Source organism: Salvia hispanica, chromosome 6 (assembly GCF_023119035.1).
Source record: "Salvia hispanica cultivar TCC Black 2014 chromosome 6, UniMelb_Shisp_WGS_1.0, whole genome shotgun sequence".
Classification (NCBI taxonomy): Eukaryota; Viridiplantae; Streptophyta; class Magnoliopsida; order Lamiales; family Lamiaceae; genus Salvia; species Salvia hispanica.
Genome location: NC_062970.1, coordinates 31,127,402 through 31,152,180, shown reverse-complemented (window position 1 = coordinate 31,152,180; position 24,779 = coordinate 31,127,402). Strand labels below are relative to the sequence as shown.

Sequence of the window (24,779 nt, the reverse complement as noted above, 5' to 3'; positions counted from 1 at the left end):
TATGTGAGGCTCTGATCCCTAGGGTATCTCTCTGGTGATTTGACGCTCTTACCCTTGAGTAAGACTCTTTAAAATAATCTGTTCTCGCTCCATTCTGCTCCTGTCGCCAACTTTTGATTCTCCCAGGTCCGAACGACGACTTCTGATTTTTGCTTCAATTTCATCTCTTTTGTATCTGCCAGGTCAGGTAACAGCAACTCCTAGGTCAGCAGATTTACTACGCACCTGAACTCATAAACGCACATTAGCGCCCCAAATGCACAGAATTTTAACCCTAAACTAATGCATGAAACAATCCTTATCACTATCTTATCAAACGGGCCCTTAAAATAATACCATATCACCATTTCTAGTCAATTATTTGTACACTTGGACGAATAATAAGCTGTCACGTGACAAAAAAAACTAAAAAAACTAAAAAAGACGGCCAACAATATTTTATACACTATACAACAATTTTTCTCGGCCAACAATATCCAACACGCTATACAGCAATTTATAGATTGATGTGTAGCGTTTATAATATTGTTGCATATGTGATGTTACGGTGGCACTTCAAGAGGTGTTGTCATTTTAATAAAAACCTATAGAAATGAAATTAGATAGTAATCATAATTTACCTTTAAATTGAAAGAATAAAATGAAAAAGAAATGGTTCTAAAAAGTGAATTAAAACTTTTGTCCAAAGATTGCAAATATGTAATTTGTTTTTATATGGTAACCCAAATATACATCATCTATTTATTATAGACCAAATTTGCAATTCACTCTTAAAAGTATATAACCATTTATAAGAAGGGGTAACTGCTTTTAAAGTCACCAACTTTCTATGAATTTCGGTTTTTCCCACGAACTTTAAAATGTTCGTGTAATGTCACGAACTTTATTGTCGGTTGTCATTTTCCAATATAAGGTTTTCCGGTCTAATTCAAACAGTTCGTTTCCTATTAAGACAATGTCCAAATTCTTTTATCTTACTATCGTTATCTTTGTCTTTGAAATAGCTTCGCATGGGTACCTTGTACGCCTCAATCGGAACTCGGATGAAGAAGTTATGGCCATTATGATAGTACAAGGTCGCACAAAGGTCGCAGCCTTCATCAAATGGTCATAACTTCTTCATACGAGTTCCGATTGAGGCGTACAAGGTACTCACGCGAAGCTATTTCAAAAACGAAGATAACGATAGTAAGATAAAAGAATTTGGATATTGTCTTAATAGGAAACGAACAGTTTGAATCATACTGGAAAACTTGGCATGGGAAAATGACAACCGACAATAAAGTTCGTGACATTACACGAACTTTTTAAAGTTCATGGGAAAAATCGGAATTCATGAAAAGTTGGTGACTTTAAAAGCAGTTACCCCTTATAAGAATGGGATATTTTTTGGCATTTGGACTTAGATACATTGTGAATGAGCAATTTAATTTGTTTTATATTGGTTGAATAATTAAGTTCTATGATGCTTTTGAATTTAATTTTATAAGAAAATCCAAAATTATTATTTAGAAAATATTAAAAATGTTACCAAAAATACTAATACGGTTGAAGATAAATTAATTTGGGTTGATAGTTTATTTTTTAAATCGGTCCGTTTTTGGCTCGGCCTTATTGGTTGAATAAATGACTTTCTATAATTCTTTAAAATTTAATTTTAAAAAGACCAGGATTATTATTTTTAAAATATTAAAAATACTAATCAGAAAATACTACTCCCTTAGTCCCTGAAAAGTAGGAATATTTGATTTGGCACGGATTTTAAAGCATAATTGTAAAAGTAAGAGAGATAGAAAGAAAAAGTTTTTAAAGTATTGTTAGTGGAGAATGAGTCTCACCTCGTTAGAGAGAAATGAGTTTCCAAAATTAGAAAGTTCATACTTTTCAGGGACGGACTAAAATTTACGGCTCCGTAAACTTAGATCAATTCTAAATAAGAAAAGTTTTAAATAACTAATAATGTGGATCACAAAATTCAATAACACTACTTCTATCATTTTCGTCCATTTTCTTTTAATTTACCAATTATACATTAAATTTAGCTTCAGACTAAAATAAGGAAAGTAGGGAGGTATATCATTTACAAATTAGTTTATGGACAAGGCGAGTATGATATACGACACATTTAATGACTTTACATTAGATATTTAGATTATATGCCCCTAATTAGATTATATGCCTATGAAGTTATTCTTTCTAGAAAATTTTCAACTATATTTCGAAAGTCCACTTTTAACTTTTGAGATGGTAATGCAATTGCACCTATGAGCTTCCCATCATTAAAAGAAAACATGCAGGTGGTTTTTAAATAAAAGTATGTTATGCGTTTCGGATGTCATTTGTCAATATGTTATGTGGTTCGGATGTCATTTGTCAAAATGAAAAATGTCAAAATTAACTAGACACCAATATTGACACTACACCAATCCTACCAACATAACTAGCTTATTCACAACTCTTCAATTTCTATACATGGCCGAAGTGGAATAGTTGATTTTACTCATCTTCCCAAATCATCATGGAAACTCCACACTCCAACACCAACCACATTAATCACATAGAAAAACAAAAATGGTGTGGCCATGAATTCCTATACGAGTTCCATGGCTACTGGTTCACAAAAACATACTTAGAAACAACAAAAGAAGTGGTAGAAACATTCAAACCACTCCCCACAGATATCATCTTAGCCTCTTTCCCCAAAACCGGAACCACATGGCTCAAGGCCCTTCTCTACTCCATCACCCACCGCGACGACGCCGTTCCACCCTCCGCCCATCCTCAAGAGCTAGTCCCATCCCTCGAGACAAACCTCTACGTCCGAAAACGAACACAATGTGATAGAAAAATGCAGGAATATCTCGATGAAAAGGAAGGGAGAATCTTGGCCACACACGCACCGTATCAGATTCTCCGAGATTCCCTAGATTCATGCGACTGCAAGATAGTGTACGTCACTCGAAACCCTAAAGATACCCTAATTTCGATGTGGCGTTTTGTGCAGAGATTGGAGGGCGTTGGCGATGATCCGTGGCGGCTGGAGACTGCCGTGGATCAGTTCTGCGATGGCATGGTCCCGTTCGGGCCCTACTACGATCACGTGTTGGGGTATAGGGAAGAGAGCATGAGAAGGCCTCAGAAGGTGTTGTTTGTGACTTATGAAGAGCTCAAGGAAGATACGAGGAGTCATGTGAGAAGAATTGGTGAGTTTTTGGGGTGTCCTTTTGTTGGAGAAAATGGAGAGGAGCAAGTTGAGAAGATAGTGAGGCTTTGCAGCTTTGAGATTTTGAGCAATCAAGAGATTAACAGATCGAGTGAGTTGCCTGATAGTGGATTCCCCTTGCCGTATAATTCTTTCTTTAGGAAGGGCCAAGTTGGAGATCATTTGAGCTATCTTCAAGATGAAATGATTCGGAAAATAGATGATGTTACCAAACTCAAGTTTCACGGATCTGGCTTTGATTATGGGATTTGAGCTATATTACCTATGTATACACAATAAATTGTTCTAATCTTTGTATAAAATATTATTCCATATATATTGTTTTTGGAATATTTTGTTTTTTTGCTTGTTATCGATAATATATAACTGAAACACACACTAGGGGTGGCGAAGTGGGTTACCCGCCAGACAAGTCGGGTACCCGTACCCGATTTTAGCCAAATTTGTTGTCCCAATACCCGCCCCGCGACATACCAGGATTACCCGATGCCTGTGTCGGGTATTCCGTACCCGACCCGAAATTCTATAGAAAATTTGAAAACCATAATAGCCAACAATGTTCTCTAATTTACTTTATATATATCGATGATAAGCTTTGAATAGATTGAGAGTAAGATAATGAGACACTCTATTGCTATTTCCGGTGAGTTTTCAATCGCATGTTCATTGGAATATAAAAATGTTTCAAAAGAACTCTTAAATTATATAAAGTACTCTCACTGTTCCGCCTTAATAGAGGTGTTTCATTTTCTTCACTCATTTTGGAAAAATAATAATATAAACACTCTTATCTACATTATTATATCTCTTACTTTACTTTATCTCCACTTTAACTATTTGTTTTTAATTTTTCAAAATAAGTGCGTATATGGCTATTATTTAACTATTCGAAACGCCTCTATTAATATGGAACGAATGAGGTATTAAAAGATGGTATATGTCTAATATTAATAATAATGGCTATTATCGGGATTAACGGGCATACACGCGAAACTCTAAAACACACTACCTGATCCCATCCTGTTTCCCGCTAGCGTCCGGTAGCAGGTAAGAGATGGAAATTACCCGTTACCCACTTCTCATTTTGCCACCCGTAACGCACATGTATATTAGTGTAGAGTGTAGACCATCACTAAAACCCCTAAAATTCATGTTGGTTGGCATCGACATCCTCCAACGCTCAAGTAACTAGAAATATCTCTAATTGAATATCCAATTCTCATCATCTGTTGGGCCGCTTTCATTAATAGAAGAGAAGTGGGCTTAGTTTGTGAACCTCGCTATCACAACAAAACATGGGCCAGTATACCAACTTTTACGGGTCAGATCCAAAGTAAGTACACACTGATGTTTTTAATTATATATATGGAGAAAATTATTCAAATAAAAAGTGGTAGTAAAAACTTTAAACTATTTTTGCTATTCGATAAGTGCATACTCGATTTCGAATCCAGAGGGAAAAATATACTTTTGTCAGTGTGCATGTATTTTCACTGTATATTCAATTACTTTATACGCCGAGTGCAAGTTTTCCAAGTTATCACAATAACAATTTTTTTATTTTAACCTACTCTAGACACATATATATGTATATATAAAGTACTCTAGAATTTTACATGAAGTAAAATTCAATAGGTAAAAGATTTTTATTTAAACTAATCGATGGGGAGTTGGAAGCATTCAACATTATGTGTAAGTTTTAAACAAAAATAGGATAAAATTATTGGTAGAGATCGTTTGGCATGTAAAATAGGATAAAGTGTGATATGTTTGACTAATGATATCTTGTTTTGTATTGCGTAAGGTATCGATATTATGTTTAGCAAAATTGGATTTAATCATTTAATTATCTGCAAAAAAAAATAAATTATAACAGGAAAATAAAATTTTGGTAATATAATCAACTATTATATGGTATATGTGGGGCAGTATTATTATGCATAATCCATTAATATATAAATGATAAAATTAAATGCATATCTCTTGTAAAAAGTGCGATAACGAATTTATAATACTCCATGTGCATAATACTATTATAGATCTTTAATTTGGTAAGGACTTTTGAATAGCAAATAATACTAATACTTAATAGGTTAAGGTGGGCCAAGGATATGAATAATTGAATATGTATATATGACAGTCCATACAAAAAAATGTAAGTAAGTTGGAAACTACTGGTTTGGCCAATTAATTGCCAATTGATTCCTTTCTTATATTTTGGCACTATATATATCGACACAATCATCAGCTAAAATTTATTCACCGTGAATAGTAGAATTTATATTACTATTATAAGTATATAATTTTTTATTGATTATTTAAAAATGTAAAATCATAGTGTAATTGTGTAAAGATGTGTGACCTATATTAAATAGGAGTATAAAATAGTAATTATTAAAATAAAAAATATATTAAGTCAAGTTAAAAAGAAGCGAGCAAGGAGAAGAGACGAGAGGCCATAATATAATTGCCAGTTGTTTTCTGCTTCTTGGAATATTGAACATCCTCTACTCACCGACACTAGAAATCATATTTTACATATAAAATAATGTATAATAAAAATGAGTTAATGGTGAGCTGTCCGTGACAAAAATGCATTGCATACTTTATCTTTCCCACTATTTTATCACCGGACACCAGTGTCGGCAACTACTCTCTCTCTAGTATTTGTGCCTGTCTTTGTCGGCAAGACAAGAATCATGAGATTTTCTTTTAAAATAATTGGTATTTCTAAATTATATGTGGAATTTGTATTACTAAGGCGTATGGGTTGGTCTTCATGACTTTTAAGTTTTAAGCAAAATAGGTAAATATAGGATTTATATCCTAAATCAAATCATGAATTTATTGCCTTTCAAAGTGGCATTTGTTCAAGAGTGATTATTTCTAAAACGAATGCTGGAATAATATTTCCTACATGGATTTTTCCAAAGAGGGTGCCGATCAAATTTTTTATAGTAATGATTTTTTTAAAATTTATGATAAAAAAAAAATAAAAAAAATTGTTTTAATGTTGCCGTGTCCCGCCCTTTAAAAACAAGGGGTTCAAATCGGCTTAAGTTAGTTATTACAACAGCGACATTTTTAACTGAAATTGCACAACCAAATCAATTTGGATATAGGGCAAAATTTGGCTAAAATCAGCTTCATCAGCAAAATAAAATAAATCTTTGTCAAATTTCAGTCATTTACATTATCTTGTTAATTTTATAATAAAATATCAGTTAAATAAATTAATAGAACGTGTGAGTTTTTTACTATTTATACTAAAGGTGAAATGAAAATTTTATTGGTTGCCGGATTAAAATGAATTCAAGATGAGTACGCTCCATCATGCAGTTAAAATTCAAATCACACCTTCAATTAATCAATTTATATGTATGAACTTTTCTTCGCTTGAGGGCTTTAGTTGGGGTGTCGTCTTCATCAATATACATAAATTTTGACGCATCTTCCTTTCTCAATTCGATAAGTTAATAATAATATATACAGTATCATGTAGTATTATAATATATGTGTCTATAGCCTTGATACTATAATATGGTAGAAATGAACAAGCTAACTACCAAAGAGAGAAAGATAGAGAGGAATTCATGAACAACTTGTTTTGTAAAATTGATGTCAAAGAGGAGTATTTTTTTCTTTATCAATTTGTATCTACTGAAATATGACAGTACCATTTATATTACATGTAACTAATAGAAGAATTTTTATAAGTTTATAACTAATACTAGTATTTTATTGAATATTCTGTAGCGTGAGTATTATTGAGAAAAAACAACAATAAATTAATGATGTTAGCTGAAATGAAAATACAGAAAACGAATGTGCTGCATCCAGTGGTTGAGAAACGCTTTAATAAAATCCAGTTTTAAGGCCTTCTTAATTAGACAAGATTTAACAGCCATCTTTCCGTTCCTACTCCCTCTCTCTCTCTCTCCCCTCCACTCACACTTCAGTTGCAGATCTTCGTAGCAAGAAGAATCTGCAACTATGGAATTCAGCTTCAAATTCTCAACTCCCATCATTTTGCTGCTGTTCTTGCTATCTTGCTTTTCCTTTCCTTCAACAGGTAATCTCCCATTTGCTTGTTGGTTTTGTTTGGAGCATAATTTCAGTTTTTGTTTACTTGTTGATGAAGTTGGATTAATGGGATGTAATTATGTGTAGAATTTTGTTTGAACAGTTGCATTTTCGAGTAATTGGAGGTTTTTGCATGAAAATTGAGGGGAAAAAGTATGTTTCTTGATTGTATGGAAATGGGATTTGATGAACATTTTGTTCAAGCTTGAATGAAACTATTTTTCCATAAAAAATATACTGGGATCAATTTGTGCACAGAGCTTTAGTTTTCTTGTTTCTGTAGGGAGGAAGGATCAACTGTTTGAATCTTTACTTGACAATCATCAAGTATTATCATATTGTTTCCTCTGTTCCCAAATTAAGTAAATATTTGAGACTGCTATAATCTTGAAATTAGACTAGTTTTCTAAATTTAGGACCTCACTAATGATGTCTTAAAAACTGCATACAAGACTGTTGTGATAAGGTAAGATCATAGATTTAAACTTGTGTTTTATCCTCTTTCAGAAGCGTACGATGCACTTGACCCGAACGGAAATATCACAATAAAATGGGACGTTATCTCTTGGACGCCCGATGGCTATGTGGTAAGCGTTGTACTAATCTCAAACATTCCTAATAATATACCCATTGTATAGCATTAGTCATTTTTAAGTTCCTCAATCTTGCTCAGATCAATCCAAATTCAGGTTCTTGTACTGTCTATGATGTATATATGACCTACTTATACGGTTTTAGTTGAGGATTTAGCTCCTTAATGTTTGTTTGTGTTCATATGAATTCGAGCCTCCAGATGTTGTACCAGATCTCTCTTATGAGATGATAGTGGTGATTACTAAAGTATTCCTAAAACAATGAATCTAATTGGCATATGTAATGTAAATGGATATCCAGGCTGTAGTAACCATGTTCAACTTCCAACAATATCGTCACATTCAAGCACCGGGCTGGACTCTGGGGTGGACGTGGGCGAAGAAGGAGGTGATATGGAGCATGATGGGAGGCCAAACAACAGAACAAGGGGATTGCTCAAAGTATAAAGGGAATGTCCCACATTGCTGCAAGAAAGATCCCACAGTCGTGGACCTATTGCCCGGAACTCCCTATAACCAGCAGATTGCAAACTGTTGTAAAGGAGGGGTGATTGGTTCTTGGGGACAGGATCCATCCAATGCAGCAAGCTCCTTCCAAGTCAGTGTTGGCGCCGCTGGAACCACTAACAAAACTGTGAGGGTCCCCAGGAACTTCACCTTGAGAGCACCCGGTCCTGGATATACCTGCGGACCTGCCAAAATCGTGAAGCCTACTAAATATGTGTCTTCCGATGGAAGGAGAGTCACTCAGGCTATGAGTAAGTTCTTTCACCTTGGAATCAGTTGGTCTTCAGATTGGTATGATTTGAAAATGGGAATTTCTTGATCAATGAAGGAATGACATTTTTGTTGAATATAGTGTACCAAAGTGGATCATTGACATGTTTTATAAGTAATAGAAAGAAAATCTAGTTGTGCAAGTTTGGCTTATATTCATTCTCGTTTCTCTTCTTGCAGTGACATGGAATGTTACATGTACATATTCACAGTTTCTAGCTCAAAAAACTCCCTCTTGCTGTGTCTCGCTCTCATCCTTCTACAATGACACCATTGTTCCTTGCCCGACGTGCACATGTGGATGCCAAAACAACGCCACAGATCCAGGAAGCTGTGTCAAGTAAGTTTTTTCATCATTTCCTCTCTCTCTGTGTCCCTCGGTTACTAATCTTTATACTGGTTCTCTCTGCAGTCCGGACTCACCATACCTAGCTTCAGTCGTTTCACAACAAGAGAAGACCAACAAGTTCGCGCCTCTAGTCCAATGCACGAGCCACATGTGCCCCATTCGCGTCCACTGGCACGTGAAGCAGAACTACAAGGATTATTGGAGGGTTAAGGTCACCATAACAAACTTCAACTACAGGATGAATTACACATTGTGGAACTTAGTAATCCAACACCCCAACTTCGACAACCTAACACAGATATTCAGCTTCAACTACAAGCCACTCAATCCATACCAAGACATAAGTAAGTCATGCTACTTACCTATAAACAACTAATTAATACTTTCTTGATCACATGAAGTCAATATTTTTTGTATTGGGACAGATGACACGGCGATGCTATGGGGCGTTAAGTACTACAACGACCTGCTGATGGAAGCCGGCCCTCTGGGAAACGCGCAATCAGAGTTCCTATTCCGCAAGGACAAATCCACCTTCACTTTCGAGAAGGGTTGGGCCTTCCCTAGGAGGATTTACTTCAACGGGGACAACTGTGTGATGCCACCTCCTGATGAGTATCCGTATCTACCAAGTGCCTCCACGCGCCAGAATGTCTCCTTCCTTCAGCTGCTTCTTGCTCTCTTGGCTCTTCTGTTTGGGTGTTTTTAACAAACATTTAGCATCATCGAGGAGGATGAGGATTCAATGTTCTTGGCATTGCTACGGGACGAGATCCTACAACACGCAGTGGATTCAGGTGCACAAAAACTTGAGAAATGGTTCCAATTCATTCTTCAGTTGTGGCTCTTTTTTCTTTACTACATGTAGATCGTCGGTGTTGATATATATACTTTTATTATGTATAGGATTGTGGTGAGAATATCAACATTTTGATAGTTACAGTCAGATTTTTACTCTTTGATTTTTTAAGTAGTGTTGAGTATAAACGTTGCTTAATTATAGAAAACGCTTTTTTGCTTAAATGTTACTTTATCAATATTTGTTACTACCTCCATCCCCCAAAATTTGTCCTACTTTGACCCGACACGGGTTTTAAGAAATGTAATGGAAAGTGAGTTGAAAATGTTAGTGGATTGTGGGTCTTACTTTTATATATTAGTTTTATAATAAAATATGAATAAGAATGAGTTAATGGAATATGAGGTCCACTACCAAAAATGGTAAAAGTGAATGTGACAAATTTTGAGAAACTGATGGAAATGGAAAAATGGGACAAATTTTCAGGAACGGAGATAGTACATAATTTACTTTTAAAAGAATATTATTGAGCATGTTTGATAAGTTAGCAATACCAAGATAGAGAATTGTATATGGACATTTCTAATTGTTTGATATCATAATTAAGTTTAACTCAAAGTCCAATATAAGACCAGAGCCCTATCTAATCTTACCAAAATTATAACATTAGCCTTGTTTATGTATCCCACCAATTTGTCAAGTTAAGCCATGTTATTTAATATACAATACAAATTTAGATAATTTCTTTTCTATCAAACAACAACGAAAAAAATCATATATTTGCATATCTCGACTTGAAGTCCGTATTTCTTATCTTGTTTTACATATATTCTCATATCCCATCTTTTTTATCAAACGAGTTAGTGATATAATAATACAGTAAATATATAGTTTTTGGAGCACGGTGCTTGATAGTAATCCATTATTCGTGCATTAGCTTCTTATAATCCTTGGTCTTTTGTGAGTGTCAGTATTGTAATCCAATGAAGAATTTTGAACTCATATTTAGTCAAGATTTTGGACAATTTGGTCATATATAAACTAACCCAACCAATTTTATTAAGAGAAACTAGTTGGACAAAATTCTTAGGCTGATTTTAGGGGAAAAAATTAAAATTATATACTCTCTTTGTCCGCGAATAGGACACTCCACTCACATATCATTTAATATATACAAGTGAGACTCATATTTCTATGACTTTCTTCCATCCACTTTTCTTAACATTTCATAAAACTCGTACCGAATAAGAATGAGACTCTTATTTGCAGATGGAAACGGTACTTTTTATTCTATGAGAGAGAAAACGTCTATATTGATATCGTGTTTTTGTAGAAATTCTGTATTATTGGTCTATTTCATTTGAAATAATGAAGTTTCTGCTAAGAACATCTCCAATCATTTACAATAAACTTAAACCCATTTTATTGTAAATATCACATCCAATATGATTTTACTCCAACTATTTATACTAAACTCAAACTTTAAAAAATATTCTCTATATTATGCCTCTTTTACTCATAAAATATTTTTCTAAAAATTGATTTTGGTTTAGTATAAACTTAAAAATAAATATATTTTACTCAAAAACTACAAATTGAATTGGTTTTGGAATAACATCTAATTACCCTATCCTATTTTAAAATACTAGGATCAAATGACCATCCATCCTCCATTCAAACACGTCTATAACCATTGTGTATTTCCAAAAAATACTATAATAATGGTTATTTCACATTTATAAATGTAATGGTAATATTCTTTTTCAAAAAATTAATTAAAATTCTTACTTCCAAACTAAGTTAGATCTATTTAAAAAAGTGTTCAATGAAATACTCTGCATATCTGGTCCCACCACTCTGAATTCTCTTCCTACACTTGATTTTGTCTTTTGATATTTTCTTTTCTAGGAAACGTGGTTTGAGTTGATAATCATGAATTTATAGAATTTGGCAATTGCAAACTAGTTTAGAAACTTTTGAAACTCTAACTTGCAATGTTAGAATTAGAAGGAAAATCATTACTGAATAGTGTATACTATAAATGAAAGTAGCAAAGTATACAAAACACATTACCAATTTTGCAGTAGATGAATCCGGCTAAACTCGTGATTAAATGACAGCAGACATTTTAAAGAAAAACTAGAATTTTGATTAGTGGTGTGGAAGACATATTTCAAAGATTTCAATTAACCCCGTTTTGAAGTAATCCGGTAACATATTTCCACACTTGAATAAAAAATTCATAATGAAAAGAAAGGACCACAGAAAACAAAAAAAATTGAAGAATGGCAAATTGATAAACTCCATCAACATCAATCAATCAAGTCCCCTTTCTAACATTGACCAATTCTCACATTTTCAGAGTATACTATTCCTCATTGCTTTTCTTTAGCAAATCAAAATCAAATTAAGATGACAAGTTTTTTCCCCACTATTAAAATTTTCTATCTTTCTTTTTCTCTCTATTTTAGTAATTCCATTCACATTTTCTCAATCCAATTAAACACATTTACCAATTAATCCTAAAATCTCATCCCATCCTAAAATCTCATGCCAGCTAAAGAATGTATTATCTTAGCCAGACGAAGGGATAACTTTTAATTACACGGCTAACATGTTCAATTTAATTAAAAATTAATTTCTGGTAAATATTTAATGCCCTCTAAACAAAACAGCAACCGCGTGAAGTTCTCATCTTTTTAGCAGGAAAAAAAAAACTTAAAATAAGACAGTCGCAATATTTTCAGGGAACAAAAAAGGAAGTAATCATGGTGATCGAGAGAGAAAAAGAGGTAGATCGGAAAGAAAAAGGAAAAAAGGGAAGGGGAGAAAGGGGAGAGTAGATCGGAAGCAATCGGTATGGGCGGCATTGGAAAAGGCAGAGGACTCAAAGAGAAAGAGGAAAGCCTTTTCACAACAACGCCCAACCGAAGGCTTCCGACGCTTAGCTCTGCCGTTTCTGTGCGTCCCACCCCGCAGTCGCGACTTCACTCAAAGAAGAAAGGCCTAAGATAGATTTAACTAAATGCTTCGCCTCTCTTTATATAGACCCCAAAAACCCTAGTACTCACCCCTCTTTTATTATGTTTTGTCTATATTAACCTTGTGGACTTAAATTTCCACTTTTTCAGGAAAATCGTTATTTTACAGGATATTCTTAATTTTGTAAAAAGATATTTATTGTAGCTATAAAATCCTCAACCTTTTGTTTCTCTAAAACTGAAATACTAGTTGATATCGGCATTTATTTCTCCTAATCTTCAATTTGTATCAATAGATATTCTTTAGTAATTAGTACTATGATATTATCTTTAATGACTATTTCAAAGTATATATTAGGATGTGATTTGATTTAGTTTGATTTGAGGAGTATCTTTTTGTATGCAAACATATTTGATAAATAAAATACAGTATGCCAGTATTGAAATTTTTAAATTCAATTCTTTGTGAATTTTTGTTTTCAATTATTTTCTAAATAAGTGACCCAAAATAGTAGTAGGACGTAATTTATTAAAATTTGTTGAAAGAGCACTAATTTAATTCAGAGAAAATATTTTAAAGTTAACTGGAATATGAAGAAATATCAATATTACATCACTAGCTAATTTAGTATGGAGAAAATATATTACTAATAACATCATGCGGTTCTAATTGATGTGACAATATTTAATTTCAATCTGTTCTTTTTTTTATAATAGTAGTAGTACTCCTATAACTTATTTATAAATTAATTTGTTTATTTCTAAAAACCTCATTAAATTTGATTGTTAAGTTAATCAAATATGTTGAAAAAATAGAGATAAAGGTAAAATTATAATTTGGCGATCAATTTTACACAAATTATAATGAATCGGTCTCTTTTATCGTTTAAAAATTGACCAGTTCATAAAGTTGAAGGCCATTAGCTTTCAAATATATTATTTTGAATTGAAATCGTAAGTTATTTACAACAACAAATGAATTTTAGGTTATGTATGCTGGTTTCATTTCAATCGGGCTTGGATCATGTTCGACTAGTAGTTTGATAGCACACCCGCCTTGATCCATACAGGCAACACCTTCAACTGATATAGGTAAGCTCAAAGTCATAACTTGTTTCCAAATGGTACAAGTAACAAGTATAATCAATATTATCTTAATTTTTTTTATTTGTGAGTATATTACAAGTTGAACATTCATAATAATATAGTATGAGATCATAGGGAGATTATCAAGAGGATAACTAATTTAAAATGCATAACTAGATAATACGAATTTAGTTAAGAACGATTTAATTCATTATAATTTACCGTGAAAGATTCAGTTTACTGCGTGTTTTCAAATTTGTGTTGTGAATTAAAACGACTTTATAATGAACTAAATCGCTCTTACAATAAACTAAATTCGTGTTCTTTAGTTATGTATATAAGTAGTGGTTGCCCAATATCACTACTATGAGATCATATACATTAAGTGTCCTTCATCTTGAAATTATATTTCGTGGCATCTTTGAGCATGTTTTATCGGCACTGTTGAATGGAAAAATAAGAAAATTATTAATCACAATTTAAGATGGTAACTATATAGGAAGAGACATAGCTCAATTGGTAAGATAATTCTTATTTGTCGTATATGTCTATCAGAGATTCTTGTTATGACACAGTAAATGTGGAATCATTAATAATCTCGATAAAATGAAAATAAAAATGACAAGCCAGACAAGCCAAATGAATAGAAAATAAAACACTCCAGTTAAATAAAAGACACAAACAGTAGCTCGCATTCATAATATTGGTACATCATATCCAATGGGAAGAAACCATTAAATCTCACAACCAATAAGCCTCTCTTTATTCATAGTATATCTACGTTGGTTGTCGGCAATACATATCAAATGTTGCACCATAATCATACCATCAAGATAGGTCACTGCACCCTGCAAAATAGTAACAACATATATGTCATTAAATTAATTAATTCCAACTTTAAAAACACGTACAAGTTCATGAGAATATATGGAGTACATATATATGTATGCATGGTTACTTACTTGGAGCAGTCAGTGGAAGGGCTGATCTTGTAGGGGATGTTGATGCCACATTGGGCCGGGAGGCCGGCGGCCTTGCTGGCGTCGATGCCTGAATTTGAAGCAGCAAGTGATTTCAAGCAGTTGCAAACACTCTGTTTATCTGGCGTCGTTTTCGCGGAGCCATAGAGACCCTTTATGCCACCGCAACACCCACCTAAGGGGCCTTTTCCGCTCACATAGGGGAGGCATGGGTTCAGGTATGAAACCACCGCGCTGCACCCTATCGCGGCCTCACTTGGTGTAGCAATGGCCGCGATCAATGCAGCGGCAATGAGCACCGTGCCGATCAACTTCATCACACCACCCATATCTTGTTCAATTTTGTGAAGTGATAATGATAAATGCTTGCTTGCTTGATTGGAATCCTAATTTTAGATCGAGGGTGTGATGGGTTTTTTTTTTGTTCATGGTGTAGTGTTTATATAGTGTGGGATTTTGTGAAGTAATTAATATCGGATGTTTATGTAGTTAGCCGGGTGGGCTATATAATTAATAATTGCAAAATATAGGTGGTAAATAGGAGTCGGTGTATTTCAATCACAAATTAATTTGCGGAAACAGTATCGCAAATTAGTCAAATAAAATGGGGAATGGAATTGTGACACGCACATATTTAGATTTATATTACTATTTCAATGGTACTATACTATAATTGTATTGTTTGAAAGATACTACAATTTCTCGCTCCACCATTATGCAAAAGCTAAACTACTTTGGGTGTCATTCGTCGGTGGACGAATTAATGATGGGCTTGCTAAAATTTGTAACGAAATTACACATTCACAACTCCTAGTGCAAATATATAAACTTGAATACAACTAGGAGAATAGAAATACATGTGGAATAGCTGGGGTTTTTCTTTACATAAAAATTTAAAAGACATGCTTCATATAAACAATGATATAGGCATGCATGTTATTTATACGAGAGTTCAATGCAATTTAAATACTATACCATATTAAAGTTTAAATCTTAATGAGACTTGGTTTTAATGAGTTTTAATAATGTCAGTACCTTTTATTGTATTGCAAGTTCGCCTCCTTTTATTTTCTACATGAGTTTGGAACTGAAATTTGAATTTTGGGCATTCATTCACGATTCAATCTTAAAAGTCAAAATCAATAAATGTATTGAGACTTTAGAGATAAGTTCTTAGATAGTCCTTTTGCGTATTAAAACAATAGTACTCAAAATGTTTGAAATCATAATATGTGTATTTTCAATTTCGAAAATAAAAAAGTTATTAGGTGGAGTAATAGTTTGGAAAATAAAAATTGGCCTAATTGCACAGTAGTCCCAAAATGCCATCAACTTATTTAATAACTACTCCACAACATTAAATACAAATATTGATCTGTGTAGAATATGAAGCTAAAGTTCGAGGCATTAACCCCTCTAGTCACCATATTATAATCATAAGAATTGTTATCATAAAATTATCGGCTTGAAATTACTAATTGAAATTTATAGTTCCATTTTAAAATTAATTAATTATTGATAAGAAAAATAGTCTATTAATGGTTCTAATTATTTCTTTATATCGATAATGAAATTTGTTATAAGACTAACCAAATTTAAAGTTATACTATTGTGTTAGTACTTTTCCATTTCATGCAAGCTATACTATTGAGTCAATTAAAATTTTTAGCTCATAATTCACGATCCACTCTCTTAATATGAAAGAAGTCTATAAGGATTATATATCTTAAAATTAAATTGTATAGGACGAATAGTTTATGTTTGATTCGCCGATATTTTATAATTGAATACTCCTTATTCTAGAAAGCAGGCTATTTAATATATGTATAGTCAACATTCAAACTAATACAATTCGATTGGAAAATTACTTTTATTCGGTTGAATTTTAGATATTGCACATTATATATTCATATAAGTGCGCACCACAGAGAAGAAACGAGAAGTAGTTGATTCAGTTAAGGTTATATGCGTTTGTACTATTTCCGCAATCTCCAAATTCCTCTGTTTTCCAGGTTATTATGTTTCTTTCTGCTTTATGTTTCCTCCCTTCTTGAATAATTAATTCCACAGTTATGCTCCAATGTGTTTTACTCCACTTTTTGAAAGTCAAGCTTGATTCTTCGATGTGCTTTCAAAATAAAATCATACTATAACTGTTCTTAAAATGATTGAAGTGATGTTTATCTATCTTATATTAGCATATATCTAAATGTAAATTTTGTGGTGGTGGAGGCTGCATAAATACACAATTAATTAGTCAGGAACCTGGAAATCCATTTGGAAGTAAATTGTGAGATCATGTAATTGTGGAAGCTTCAGATAAAGTTGTGTAGCATAAGTTCCTTGCACACACTAGTAGATTACATGATAATTAATAGTAGTAGCTTTTAGTTTAACATGCACTACACCCACACAATTTTCCATAGGCCAGAAAATGGTTTTGATTGTCCATACAACAACATCATCTCTCATCACGATGCACATCAGATGAGTGGCATATTGTAAAAGCACAAGGAATGTGACAACATATATAGACCTCTTTATGAGTTGACAGACATTAGTTTGAAAAACAAGTTTGTCTAATTCATCAAACTCAAAATCAACTTATTTTTTGAGAAATGGTTTGGAATAGAATAGCCTCAGCTCAGTGTTAGTGATGAACTTTATCAGTAGATTGACAAGGATGAGCAGCAGCAGCGGGAAGAAACTCATTCAAATTGATATCACCTCCGACAGCGTGTGCCCATGGTGTTATGTGGGCAAGAAGAATCTTGACAAAGCTATTGCTTCCTCAAATCACAAATACTCCTTTGAGGTTTCACAAATTTTACTCATGCATCTATATTTTGAAGTTAAATTAATTATGTTCTAAAATGAAGCTACAGTGTGAGAAACATGGTTTGATTCATATATATTTCAACATTTACAGATGAAATGGCATCCTTTCTTGCTGGACCCTTCTGCGCCCAAGGAGGGCGTTGCTAAGAAGGAAATTTTTGAGAAGAAGTTCGGCCCTCGGTTTCAACAAATAACAGCTCGAATGAAAGAGGTTCACTTTTGCTCCTTCAATTTCTTTCTTGGTATAATGTGATCATTTGCTTGTAAATAGAGTTTGTTTGTCATTATGTAGGTTTTTGAGGGTGTTGGATTGGATTACGACATGTCTGGACTTACGTAAGCTAATTTATAGAAGAATTGCATTTCCGATTTGTGATGTGCATTTTGTGAGTGTAGCATGATTGTTGGTATCACAGGGGAAGTAGTGTGGAGAGCCATAGGTTAATCTACTTTGCTGGAAAGCAAGGGCAAGATAAGCAGCATCAACTTGTTGAGGAGCTATTCCATGGTTACTTCACACAAGGGAGATACATAGGTGACAGGTCAGACTAACTTCTACTTTCCCTCTAATTTCTCACTCATTTGGAATCAAGAAAGAAGCCATTAGACTAAACTATGCAGTGTTTTCAAATGAAGGGATTTTCTTGTTGAAAGTGCTAAAAAAGTTGGAGTGGAAGGAGCAGAGGAGTTTCTTGCAAATCCGAACAACGGGATGAAGGAGGTAAAGTTTCCATATTATTCTCCTGTTAAGATTAAACTTGCTTTATTTATTTTTTTATTTGGTTTAGGTTAATGAGGAACTCAAGAAATTCTCATCCAATATTAATGGAGTCCCTCATTATGTGGTAAGTCCTGCTTCAGATATGCAACAACATAGTAATGCTTTTTTTTCTTTTCTGGAAAATGTTGAATAGCATAAACATATTTTGACAGATAAATGGCAAGTACCAGTTAAGTGGAGGGCAGCCTCCAGAGGCCTTCCTAAGAGCATTTCAGTCTGCTGCTAGCACTTAGCGCCTCGTTTACTGTTATAGGCGCAGACGAGAGAAGTATGCTGTGCCCACCATTGTTATTGCTGTTGTTGTAATACTAGAAAAGACTGTCCTTGTCTTGCGTCAGTTGATGAATAAAGGAATGTGTTGCTTGCTTCTCTGTATCAAATTGTCATGGTCTATGTACAATGATGAAATTAAAAGGTTATATATGAACCAATATTAATCATGCTCATTTGCTTACTGGTATACAATCAAAAAATCTTTGTAGCTAGTTTGCAATCAACTCGATGTTATTCTTGATTTTTTCTACTCTGCAACAATTTCCCATGAGCAGCATACAGACATATGATATTAAACATCAAAGATAATGCAAACAGCAAATATGTACTCCAATTGAAGAGGAATTTTCCTCCATGAAATGGAAATGGCAACTGTGACAAATACAAGCACAAGTATCTGCAAGAAAAATGAAGGATGCACTGCTAACATTGTTGTGCTGAACACCATCAGCATTTAGAGACCCATCACACATTTCTCTTGACACCATCATATATACAATCACTTTACACTTTTTCCAGCTCCACATGTATTCTTCTGTCTTGTAGCTGGTAGCTTTCATCCACGACCACTGCTCCAGGGAAGACTTCAGGTCGTCTCATCGAATGCCATCACCTACCAATAGGAAACAAACAATGTCATATTCAGTTATCAAGTTTGGGTTTGGACAAACTCAAGGGAGTGATGGGGTGGCAGATATGGTTAGTTCCCAAGAAACATCAATTTTCTGTTTTCAAGAAATTCATCGCTATTATTTTCATTATTTGTACAAACCAGACTCGAAGAGGAAAATTACTGTCGTATGCAAAGAGCTACACAATCTGCATATTGACAATGTTTCTTAAATGACATTAGCAGTTTCTTCACTCTTTGATTCGCCAAAACCCGATTAGGGCTTCGATCTTAACTAGTGGTCGGTGTTCAGCAGAAAAAAACTCAACTTCCTATTTACAGTGAAATTCAAATCAGCATGAAACCAAGATCACTAGCATCCATCATGTACACGTTGTATATCCAAGGGGGCATTTACATTGAAAAATGGATTGGATTGACAATTAAGTAATAAGATTTGCTGTTTACATGATCCAAAAAGCTCAATTTTGTAAAATCCATCAAAGCATGCGACAGATTAGCCTATAGAATTTTTATCTATTCAGAATACCACCCAAGCAAATGCCCACGATAAGCTTTGTCGGATTATGTTGATCTAACTATGGAGAGAAGGTAGGTTGAACTGACTAAAGCAGTTCACAATTCACAACCTAAAAACCAGAAGTAAAAAACTCAAACTTCATAACACGACCACACTTCATCACACAACACACTAATGGAATTTATGACAATTATCTAATCAGCCTTGGGTACAAAAGAGTGCTACTAACCAACCATACTGGAAATAGCATAAAAAAAGAGATCTTACAAAATTTGGGAACCCCAAAGAATTGTATGTTACAGCTTTCAATCATGAGAAACTTACTTAAAATCTGAGCATTTAACAGGCATTCATAACACATTAAACATGCAGGTCCTATACACAGCAAAAGCATATTCCTAGAGGCACAACCTTAGACTCCTTTCCGAATAGCAAGTACAATTAAATAAAGGCATAGCTATCGATCTTTTTTATTAATGAAATCATGTTCTGCGTACAGAAATACAACAGAAATGTCGGAAACAGCCAAGAAAATGAATAATGCTCTTACACCAAAGGGAAATATAATGGAAAAGATCAGGCATTACCTTGCCACAGACTGGGCAGTTATCACTTCTTTCCATCCATTCATATATACAACCAAGATGGAAATGGTGAGAACATTGTGTAAGTATCTTTGGATTTTCTTTGGTATACTCTGCAAGAAAATGATGGATTAGAATGTAGACATTTAATACCTTAAACCATTCAAATCAATTAGTTTTGGCAGTACTCATGTACTCAGATCAGCAAGGAAAGAACCTCCTAGAATGACAGGTTATGGTCAATCAAGACCAAGTACTCTTGTTTGGGAAAAAAATGCAGAAAATCAAATACTTTACATGGAGATTATATATGTAATAATAATTTTATGAAAACATACTCAGTGCAATAGAAAGATGTAGCTGTGCTAAAACCCAGGAGAACTGAGTATTAACTTCAGTTTAAACGCCTAATCAACTTTTAATACCTGAACAACAGAGCATCAATAGATTTAAAGTAATGGAAGGACACGATCTTACCTTCAAGGCATGTAGGGCAGACATCTTCATCTTCGGATGAAGTATAAATATGAGCAAATCCTGTAGCCGGTTTGGCAGTTGATGGCTTTAGGGACGATTTTGAACTATATTCTTTGGATGCTTCTTCACATGTAAATTCATTCCATTTGCTTTTGGTAGTCACAGACTCAGATTCCTCGTCAACTTCGCTTGATCTTAGCGGCTCAGTTTCCTCATGTGCATGGCTTGACCCTTTCTCCTTTCGAGAGACGAGGCCATCACGCTGCAAGCGAAAATATCTTGGATCTGCATCATAAGGCAGAGGTCTTGGAGGAGGGCGAAACATATCGGGTAAAGAGTTATCAATCGATGCTGAGGAACTTAAAGAAGCTGTCCCTTGAGAGGACGAGGGTAAGGTTCGTTCTTCTCCTCGATGAAACAGTGATGCATACTGCAAATCCAATAATAGGTATTCAGCTTTCAGAGAGTGATGTATTAACCATCTACGAAGCAATCTATAACACACAAGCCATTCCTAGCTGCCAAATTTTATAAAATTCAATTTGGAAAAAAACAAACTTCCCTACCTCTTCTTTTATGGGATAAAAAGAATTATTGATTACATTCATAAAGTAGTAACTTTGATACAAAAAAACAACAGTACGAGTAGCAGTACCACAACTAGTCAATCCAATGGAGCATCATTGATTACTGTAAGCAACTCTAATGACATGCCAAAGTTCCAAGAAAATCATTGGTAGTTTAAGAAAGCAAGCATCATGGAACTAGGAACTCATACCAGATACAAGAAATTCTGAACAAAGCAATGGGGGCATAAACAGTTTCTGTATATTGAGTTGTTCGGGTTAGCAAAATCATCCCAGTCATCCCTAATGCAGCAACAAGCAGCACCCATGACCTCAGTGTTAATCAAGCTACGAAATTTCCTTTCCAAACGGGATGCAGTCACGTAATCATCAAGACCTCATATCATAATTTTAATGAGAGAGGATCCCAAGCTCGCAGAAGCTTAACTAACTCCGCGAACCAGCAGCCTCTCTCCACAACACACAGAAACTCCCAAATGTCTCAGTAATATTTTCAGACTCACAAAATCAAAATTTGGATTTTCCCCTGCAAGAATAGAAAAGATACTTAAACTACCAGAATTTGAATATAACCAGCATCAGTTTTCTTTATCATGCAAACAAACAGCCCCAAACACAAACACAAGAAGCAAGATGAGCTCAAACGTGAATGAGAATTTTTTTTTCGGATAACCAGTCTCTAGTTTATGTTTATGTAGGTTATTATAACACTTAAACGAAAAAGGCAAAACTGAAACATCAATAATTCAGAAAGTAAGTAATCCATCATTAACAAGAATCAATATGAGCTCAATTGTGAAAAGGAATTGCTTATGCAATAATGTGACATTCAAAACACAATAGGCAAAATTGAAACATCATGATTTCATAAAGTAAGTGATCGGTCATGAACAGCCCTTAACTCTCTATTTTCTTCAAAATCAAGCAAGCAAAATCATCTAACATTTTAGAACGAAAAACACTTCAAGGACACAAAATCCTCCATTGATACCTTGAACCCAGAAAACCCATTACAGATTATACGTTCTGACCAAACCCAAGATTGAATTTTTCATCGGAAAGAAAAGGAATCTTGTAACGCAAGTGTAAGAGAGCATCGAAGATATCAAAGGATATATACCAATCCGAACTCAGAAGGAGATGATTACTCTCTGGAGAGTGAGAGAAGCCGAGAAATCCGAGGCGTGATGATGTCTCGAAAATTGTACAAATTTAATCCTTTATTTATTGCATCTATTCAATTTTCTTCTTTTTTGATGTAAAAAAGAAAAAGATATAAAATGGAACGAAGCGCATTTGAAGGCACACGCTTTACCGACGTAGTGGTTGGTGAAGCATTATAGTCTGCTTCTTTACATTTATAAAATACTGTACTGTATATAACAATATAATGTCATCTACTGCATTTATTTATTAGCATCAATAATTCATTAATGAAATTGAATTTTGCCACTAGTATTGAACTAATTCATCCTTTTTCTTTTCTAACGTAAAATAAGTGAATTTAATTATTAGAGTGCAAACACATTTTTATACACTACTCCATTTTTTTTTATTGATTTATACTCCCTCCGTCCGCCATTAGGGTGTCTCCAGTGGCGGACGTCCCGGTAGAACGTCGCCGGACGTCCGCCGTAGTGGGTGGGAAGGGCGCCCACGCCCGTCCCGAGTGCCCGTCGGATGGCCTCGCCCCTCGCATCGACGTCCGACCGGACGTCCGCCACTGTGGCGAAGGTTGGACGTCCCGGTCGGACGTCCGCAATTTTTAAATTTTTTATTTATTTATTTTTATAAAAAAACTCTATAAGGGCTCCCCCATATTCGACTTTAGGAGGATATCATCGAAGAGGTTTGGACGCGGAGGGGTGGACGTTGATGTGATTGTTTTTTTTTCTATCTACTATATAATTTATTTATTTTTTCGAATGATCTATGTTTTTTATTAATGAAATATTCGTATTTCCCGTTCATATTCATGTCGAATTTTAATTCCGTAAATTTTAATTTTAATTGTGAATTAATCTAATTGTGGGAAGGGCTAGTGGAAGTCCTAGTGGGAAGTCCTAGTGCAGTGGGAAGGGCTAGTGATGTGGCAGTGGAATGGGAAGGGCTAGTGCTGACGTGGCAGGCATTTTTTGTGGGAAGGGCTAGTGGAGGTCCTAGTGGGAGGGGCGCCACCGGAGACACCCTTAGGAGTCTCATTTATAGCCGACACGGGTTTTAAGAAATGTTTAGAAAAATTGGTGGAAAAAAGTTAGTGGAATAGGGGTCCCACTTATTTATACTCCCTCCTTCCCAAGTTACTTGAGTCGTATTCTATTTTGGGTTGTCCCAAGTTACTTGAGTCATTTCTCTTTTGGCTAAGAACATCCACAACGGCTCCTGGACTAGAAACTAGACACCTTCTGCCACATTATCAGGACTAGAAACTGTTTGACACATCACTAGGACACTCAACTGCACAATAGTGGACTAGAAACTAGACTAGCACTAGGACTAGTCACAATAAACAAAATAACAAATATAAATTACAATCACGCAGATACGAAATTAAATTTACGACACAGATACGGAAAAATGCAATCATTTTATTTAAATTTTAAAAAGTACCTCCTAAAAAAATTACATAATTAAAAAAATTACATAAAAAACCTCCTACTTCAACACACGCGGCCCCGCCTCACTCCTCGTCGCCGCCTTGGCCAGACCCGACCACATAGGAGTCCCCGGCGCCTCCCGCCGTGCCGCTAGTCGGGATCCCCAAATCGGCTCGTATACTCTGGATGAGATCAAAAAGTAACCCCTTCTCCACATGGACAGTCGCCGCACGCCATTCACGTATGATTGGATCATGCTCTGATACGTTTGTGTACGCACGAGGCTGGCGAGCTCGGGACCCGTCTGACCAGAAGGGGCTGCCGACTGGACCTCCTGGGACCCGCCAGCGAGTCCCTTAGCTGCCAGTTGCGCCCTCTTTTGACCAACCGGGCGAGTGCGGCTAGATAACGATGGAGGGGTCGGGACCTCTTCGTCACTGTCGAGGAGCTCGTGGGAACCGGCACTGCTGCTGTAATCGTCGGCGAGGTTCAGGCGCTGCTTCTTCGGCCAGCCAGCCTCGACACCCGCCCGAAACTTCTCAGACTCCATCAGCACCTCATAGCAGTTCCAGTAGGTGAACTCCCTATGAACCCCCGGCAAGGGGAAGGCGGCCTCCGAC

At 35.0% G+C, this 24,779-nt stretch overlaps 5 protein-coding genes across 7 annotated transcripts; 3 read left to right on the top strand and 2 right to left on the bottom strand.

The window, feature by feature from the left end:
- Positions 1 to 2,489: 2,489 nt before the first annotated feature.
- On the top strand, positions 2,490 to 3,564 carry LOC125197289 (cytosolic sulfotransferase 8-like). The gene has a single exon (XM_048096014.1). It carries the CDS (start codon positions 2,519 to 2,521, stop codon positions 3,473 to 3,475), a length of 957 nt encoding a protein of 318 aa, XP_047951971.1. The 5' UTR covers positions 2,490 to 2,518; the 3' UTR covers positions 3,476 to 3,564.
- Positions 3,565 to 6,981: 3,417 nt separating this feature from the next.
- Positions 6,982 to 10,048, top strand: LOC125194323 (protein COBRA-like). Its single transcript, XM_048092486.1, has 6 exons — positions 6,982 to 7,295; positions 7,814 to 7,893; positions 8,201 to 8,657; positions 8,857 to 9,016; positions 9,089 to 9,369; positions 9,451 to 10,048. Exons 1-6 carry the CDS (start codon positions 7,217 to 7,219, stop codon positions 9,732 to 9,734), a joined length of 1,341 nt encoding a protein of 446 aa, XP_047948443.1. The 5' UTR covers positions 6,982 to 7,216; the 3' UTR covers positions 9,735 to 10,048.
- A 4,483-nt stretch (positions 10,049 to 14,531) lies between these two features.
- Positions 14,532 to 15,295, bottom strand: LOC125194324 (non-specific lipid-transfer protein 2-like). The gene is made up of 2 exons (XM_048092487.1): positions 14,854 to 15,295; positions 14,532 to 14,739 (listed from the first exon to the last, which is right to left on the bottom strand). Exons 1-2 carry the CDS (start codon positions 15,198 to 15,200, stop codon positions 14,730 to 14,732), a joined length of 357 nt encoding a protein of 118 aa, XP_047948444.1. The 5' UTR covers positions 15,201 to 15,295; the 3' UTR covers positions 14,532 to 14,729.
- A 1,467-nt stretch (positions 15,296 to 16,762) lies between these two features.
- Positions 16,763 to 18,930, top strand: LOC125195861 (uncharacterized protein YwbO). Of its 2 annotated transcripts, none has more exons than XM_048094123.1 (8): positions 16,763 to 16,883; positions 17,545 to 17,686; positions 17,801 to 17,920; positions 18,002 to 18,045; positions 18,126 to 18,251; positions 18,346 to 18,430; positions 18,498 to 18,554; positions 18,643 to 18,930. In XM_048094123.1, the coding sequence occupies exons 1-8, from the start codon at positions 16,837 to 16,839 to the stop codon at positions 18,721 to 18,723; spliced, it is 702 nt and encodes a 233-aa protein (XP_047950080.1). In that variant the 5' UTR covers positions 16,763 to 16,836; the 3' UTR covers positions 18,724 to 18,930. The 2 variants fall into 2 exon arrangements, with proteins under 2 accessions (XP_047950080.1, XP_047950079.1); XM_048094122.1 differs by having other exon boundaries at positions 16,776 to 16,883; positions 17,542 to 17,686.
- Positions 18,931 to 19,069: 139 nt separating this feature from the next.
- LOC125195862 (E3 ubiquitin-protein ligase At3g02290-like) lies at positions 19,070 to 22,833 on the bottom strand. Of its 2 annotated transcripts, none has more exons than XM_048094124.1 (5): positions 22,683 to 22,833; positions 21,754 to 22,088; positions 20,976 to 21,405; positions 20,502 to 20,611; positions 19,070 to 19,376 (listed from the first exon to the last, which is right to left on the bottom strand). In XM_048094124.1, the coding sequence occupies exons 2-5, from the start codon at positions 21,868 to 21,870 to the stop codon at positions 19,350 to 19,352; spliced, it is 684 nt and encodes a 227-aa protein (XP_047950081.1). In that variant the 5' UTR covers positions 21,871 to 22,088; positions 22,683 to 22,833; the 3' UTR covers positions 19,070 to 19,349. The 2 variants fall into 2 exon arrangements, with proteins under 2 accessions (XP_047950081.1, XP_047950082.1); XM_048094125.1 differs by having other exon boundaries at positions 22,554 to 22,688.
- Between the last annotated feature and the right edge of the window lie 1,946 nt (positions 22,834 to 24,779).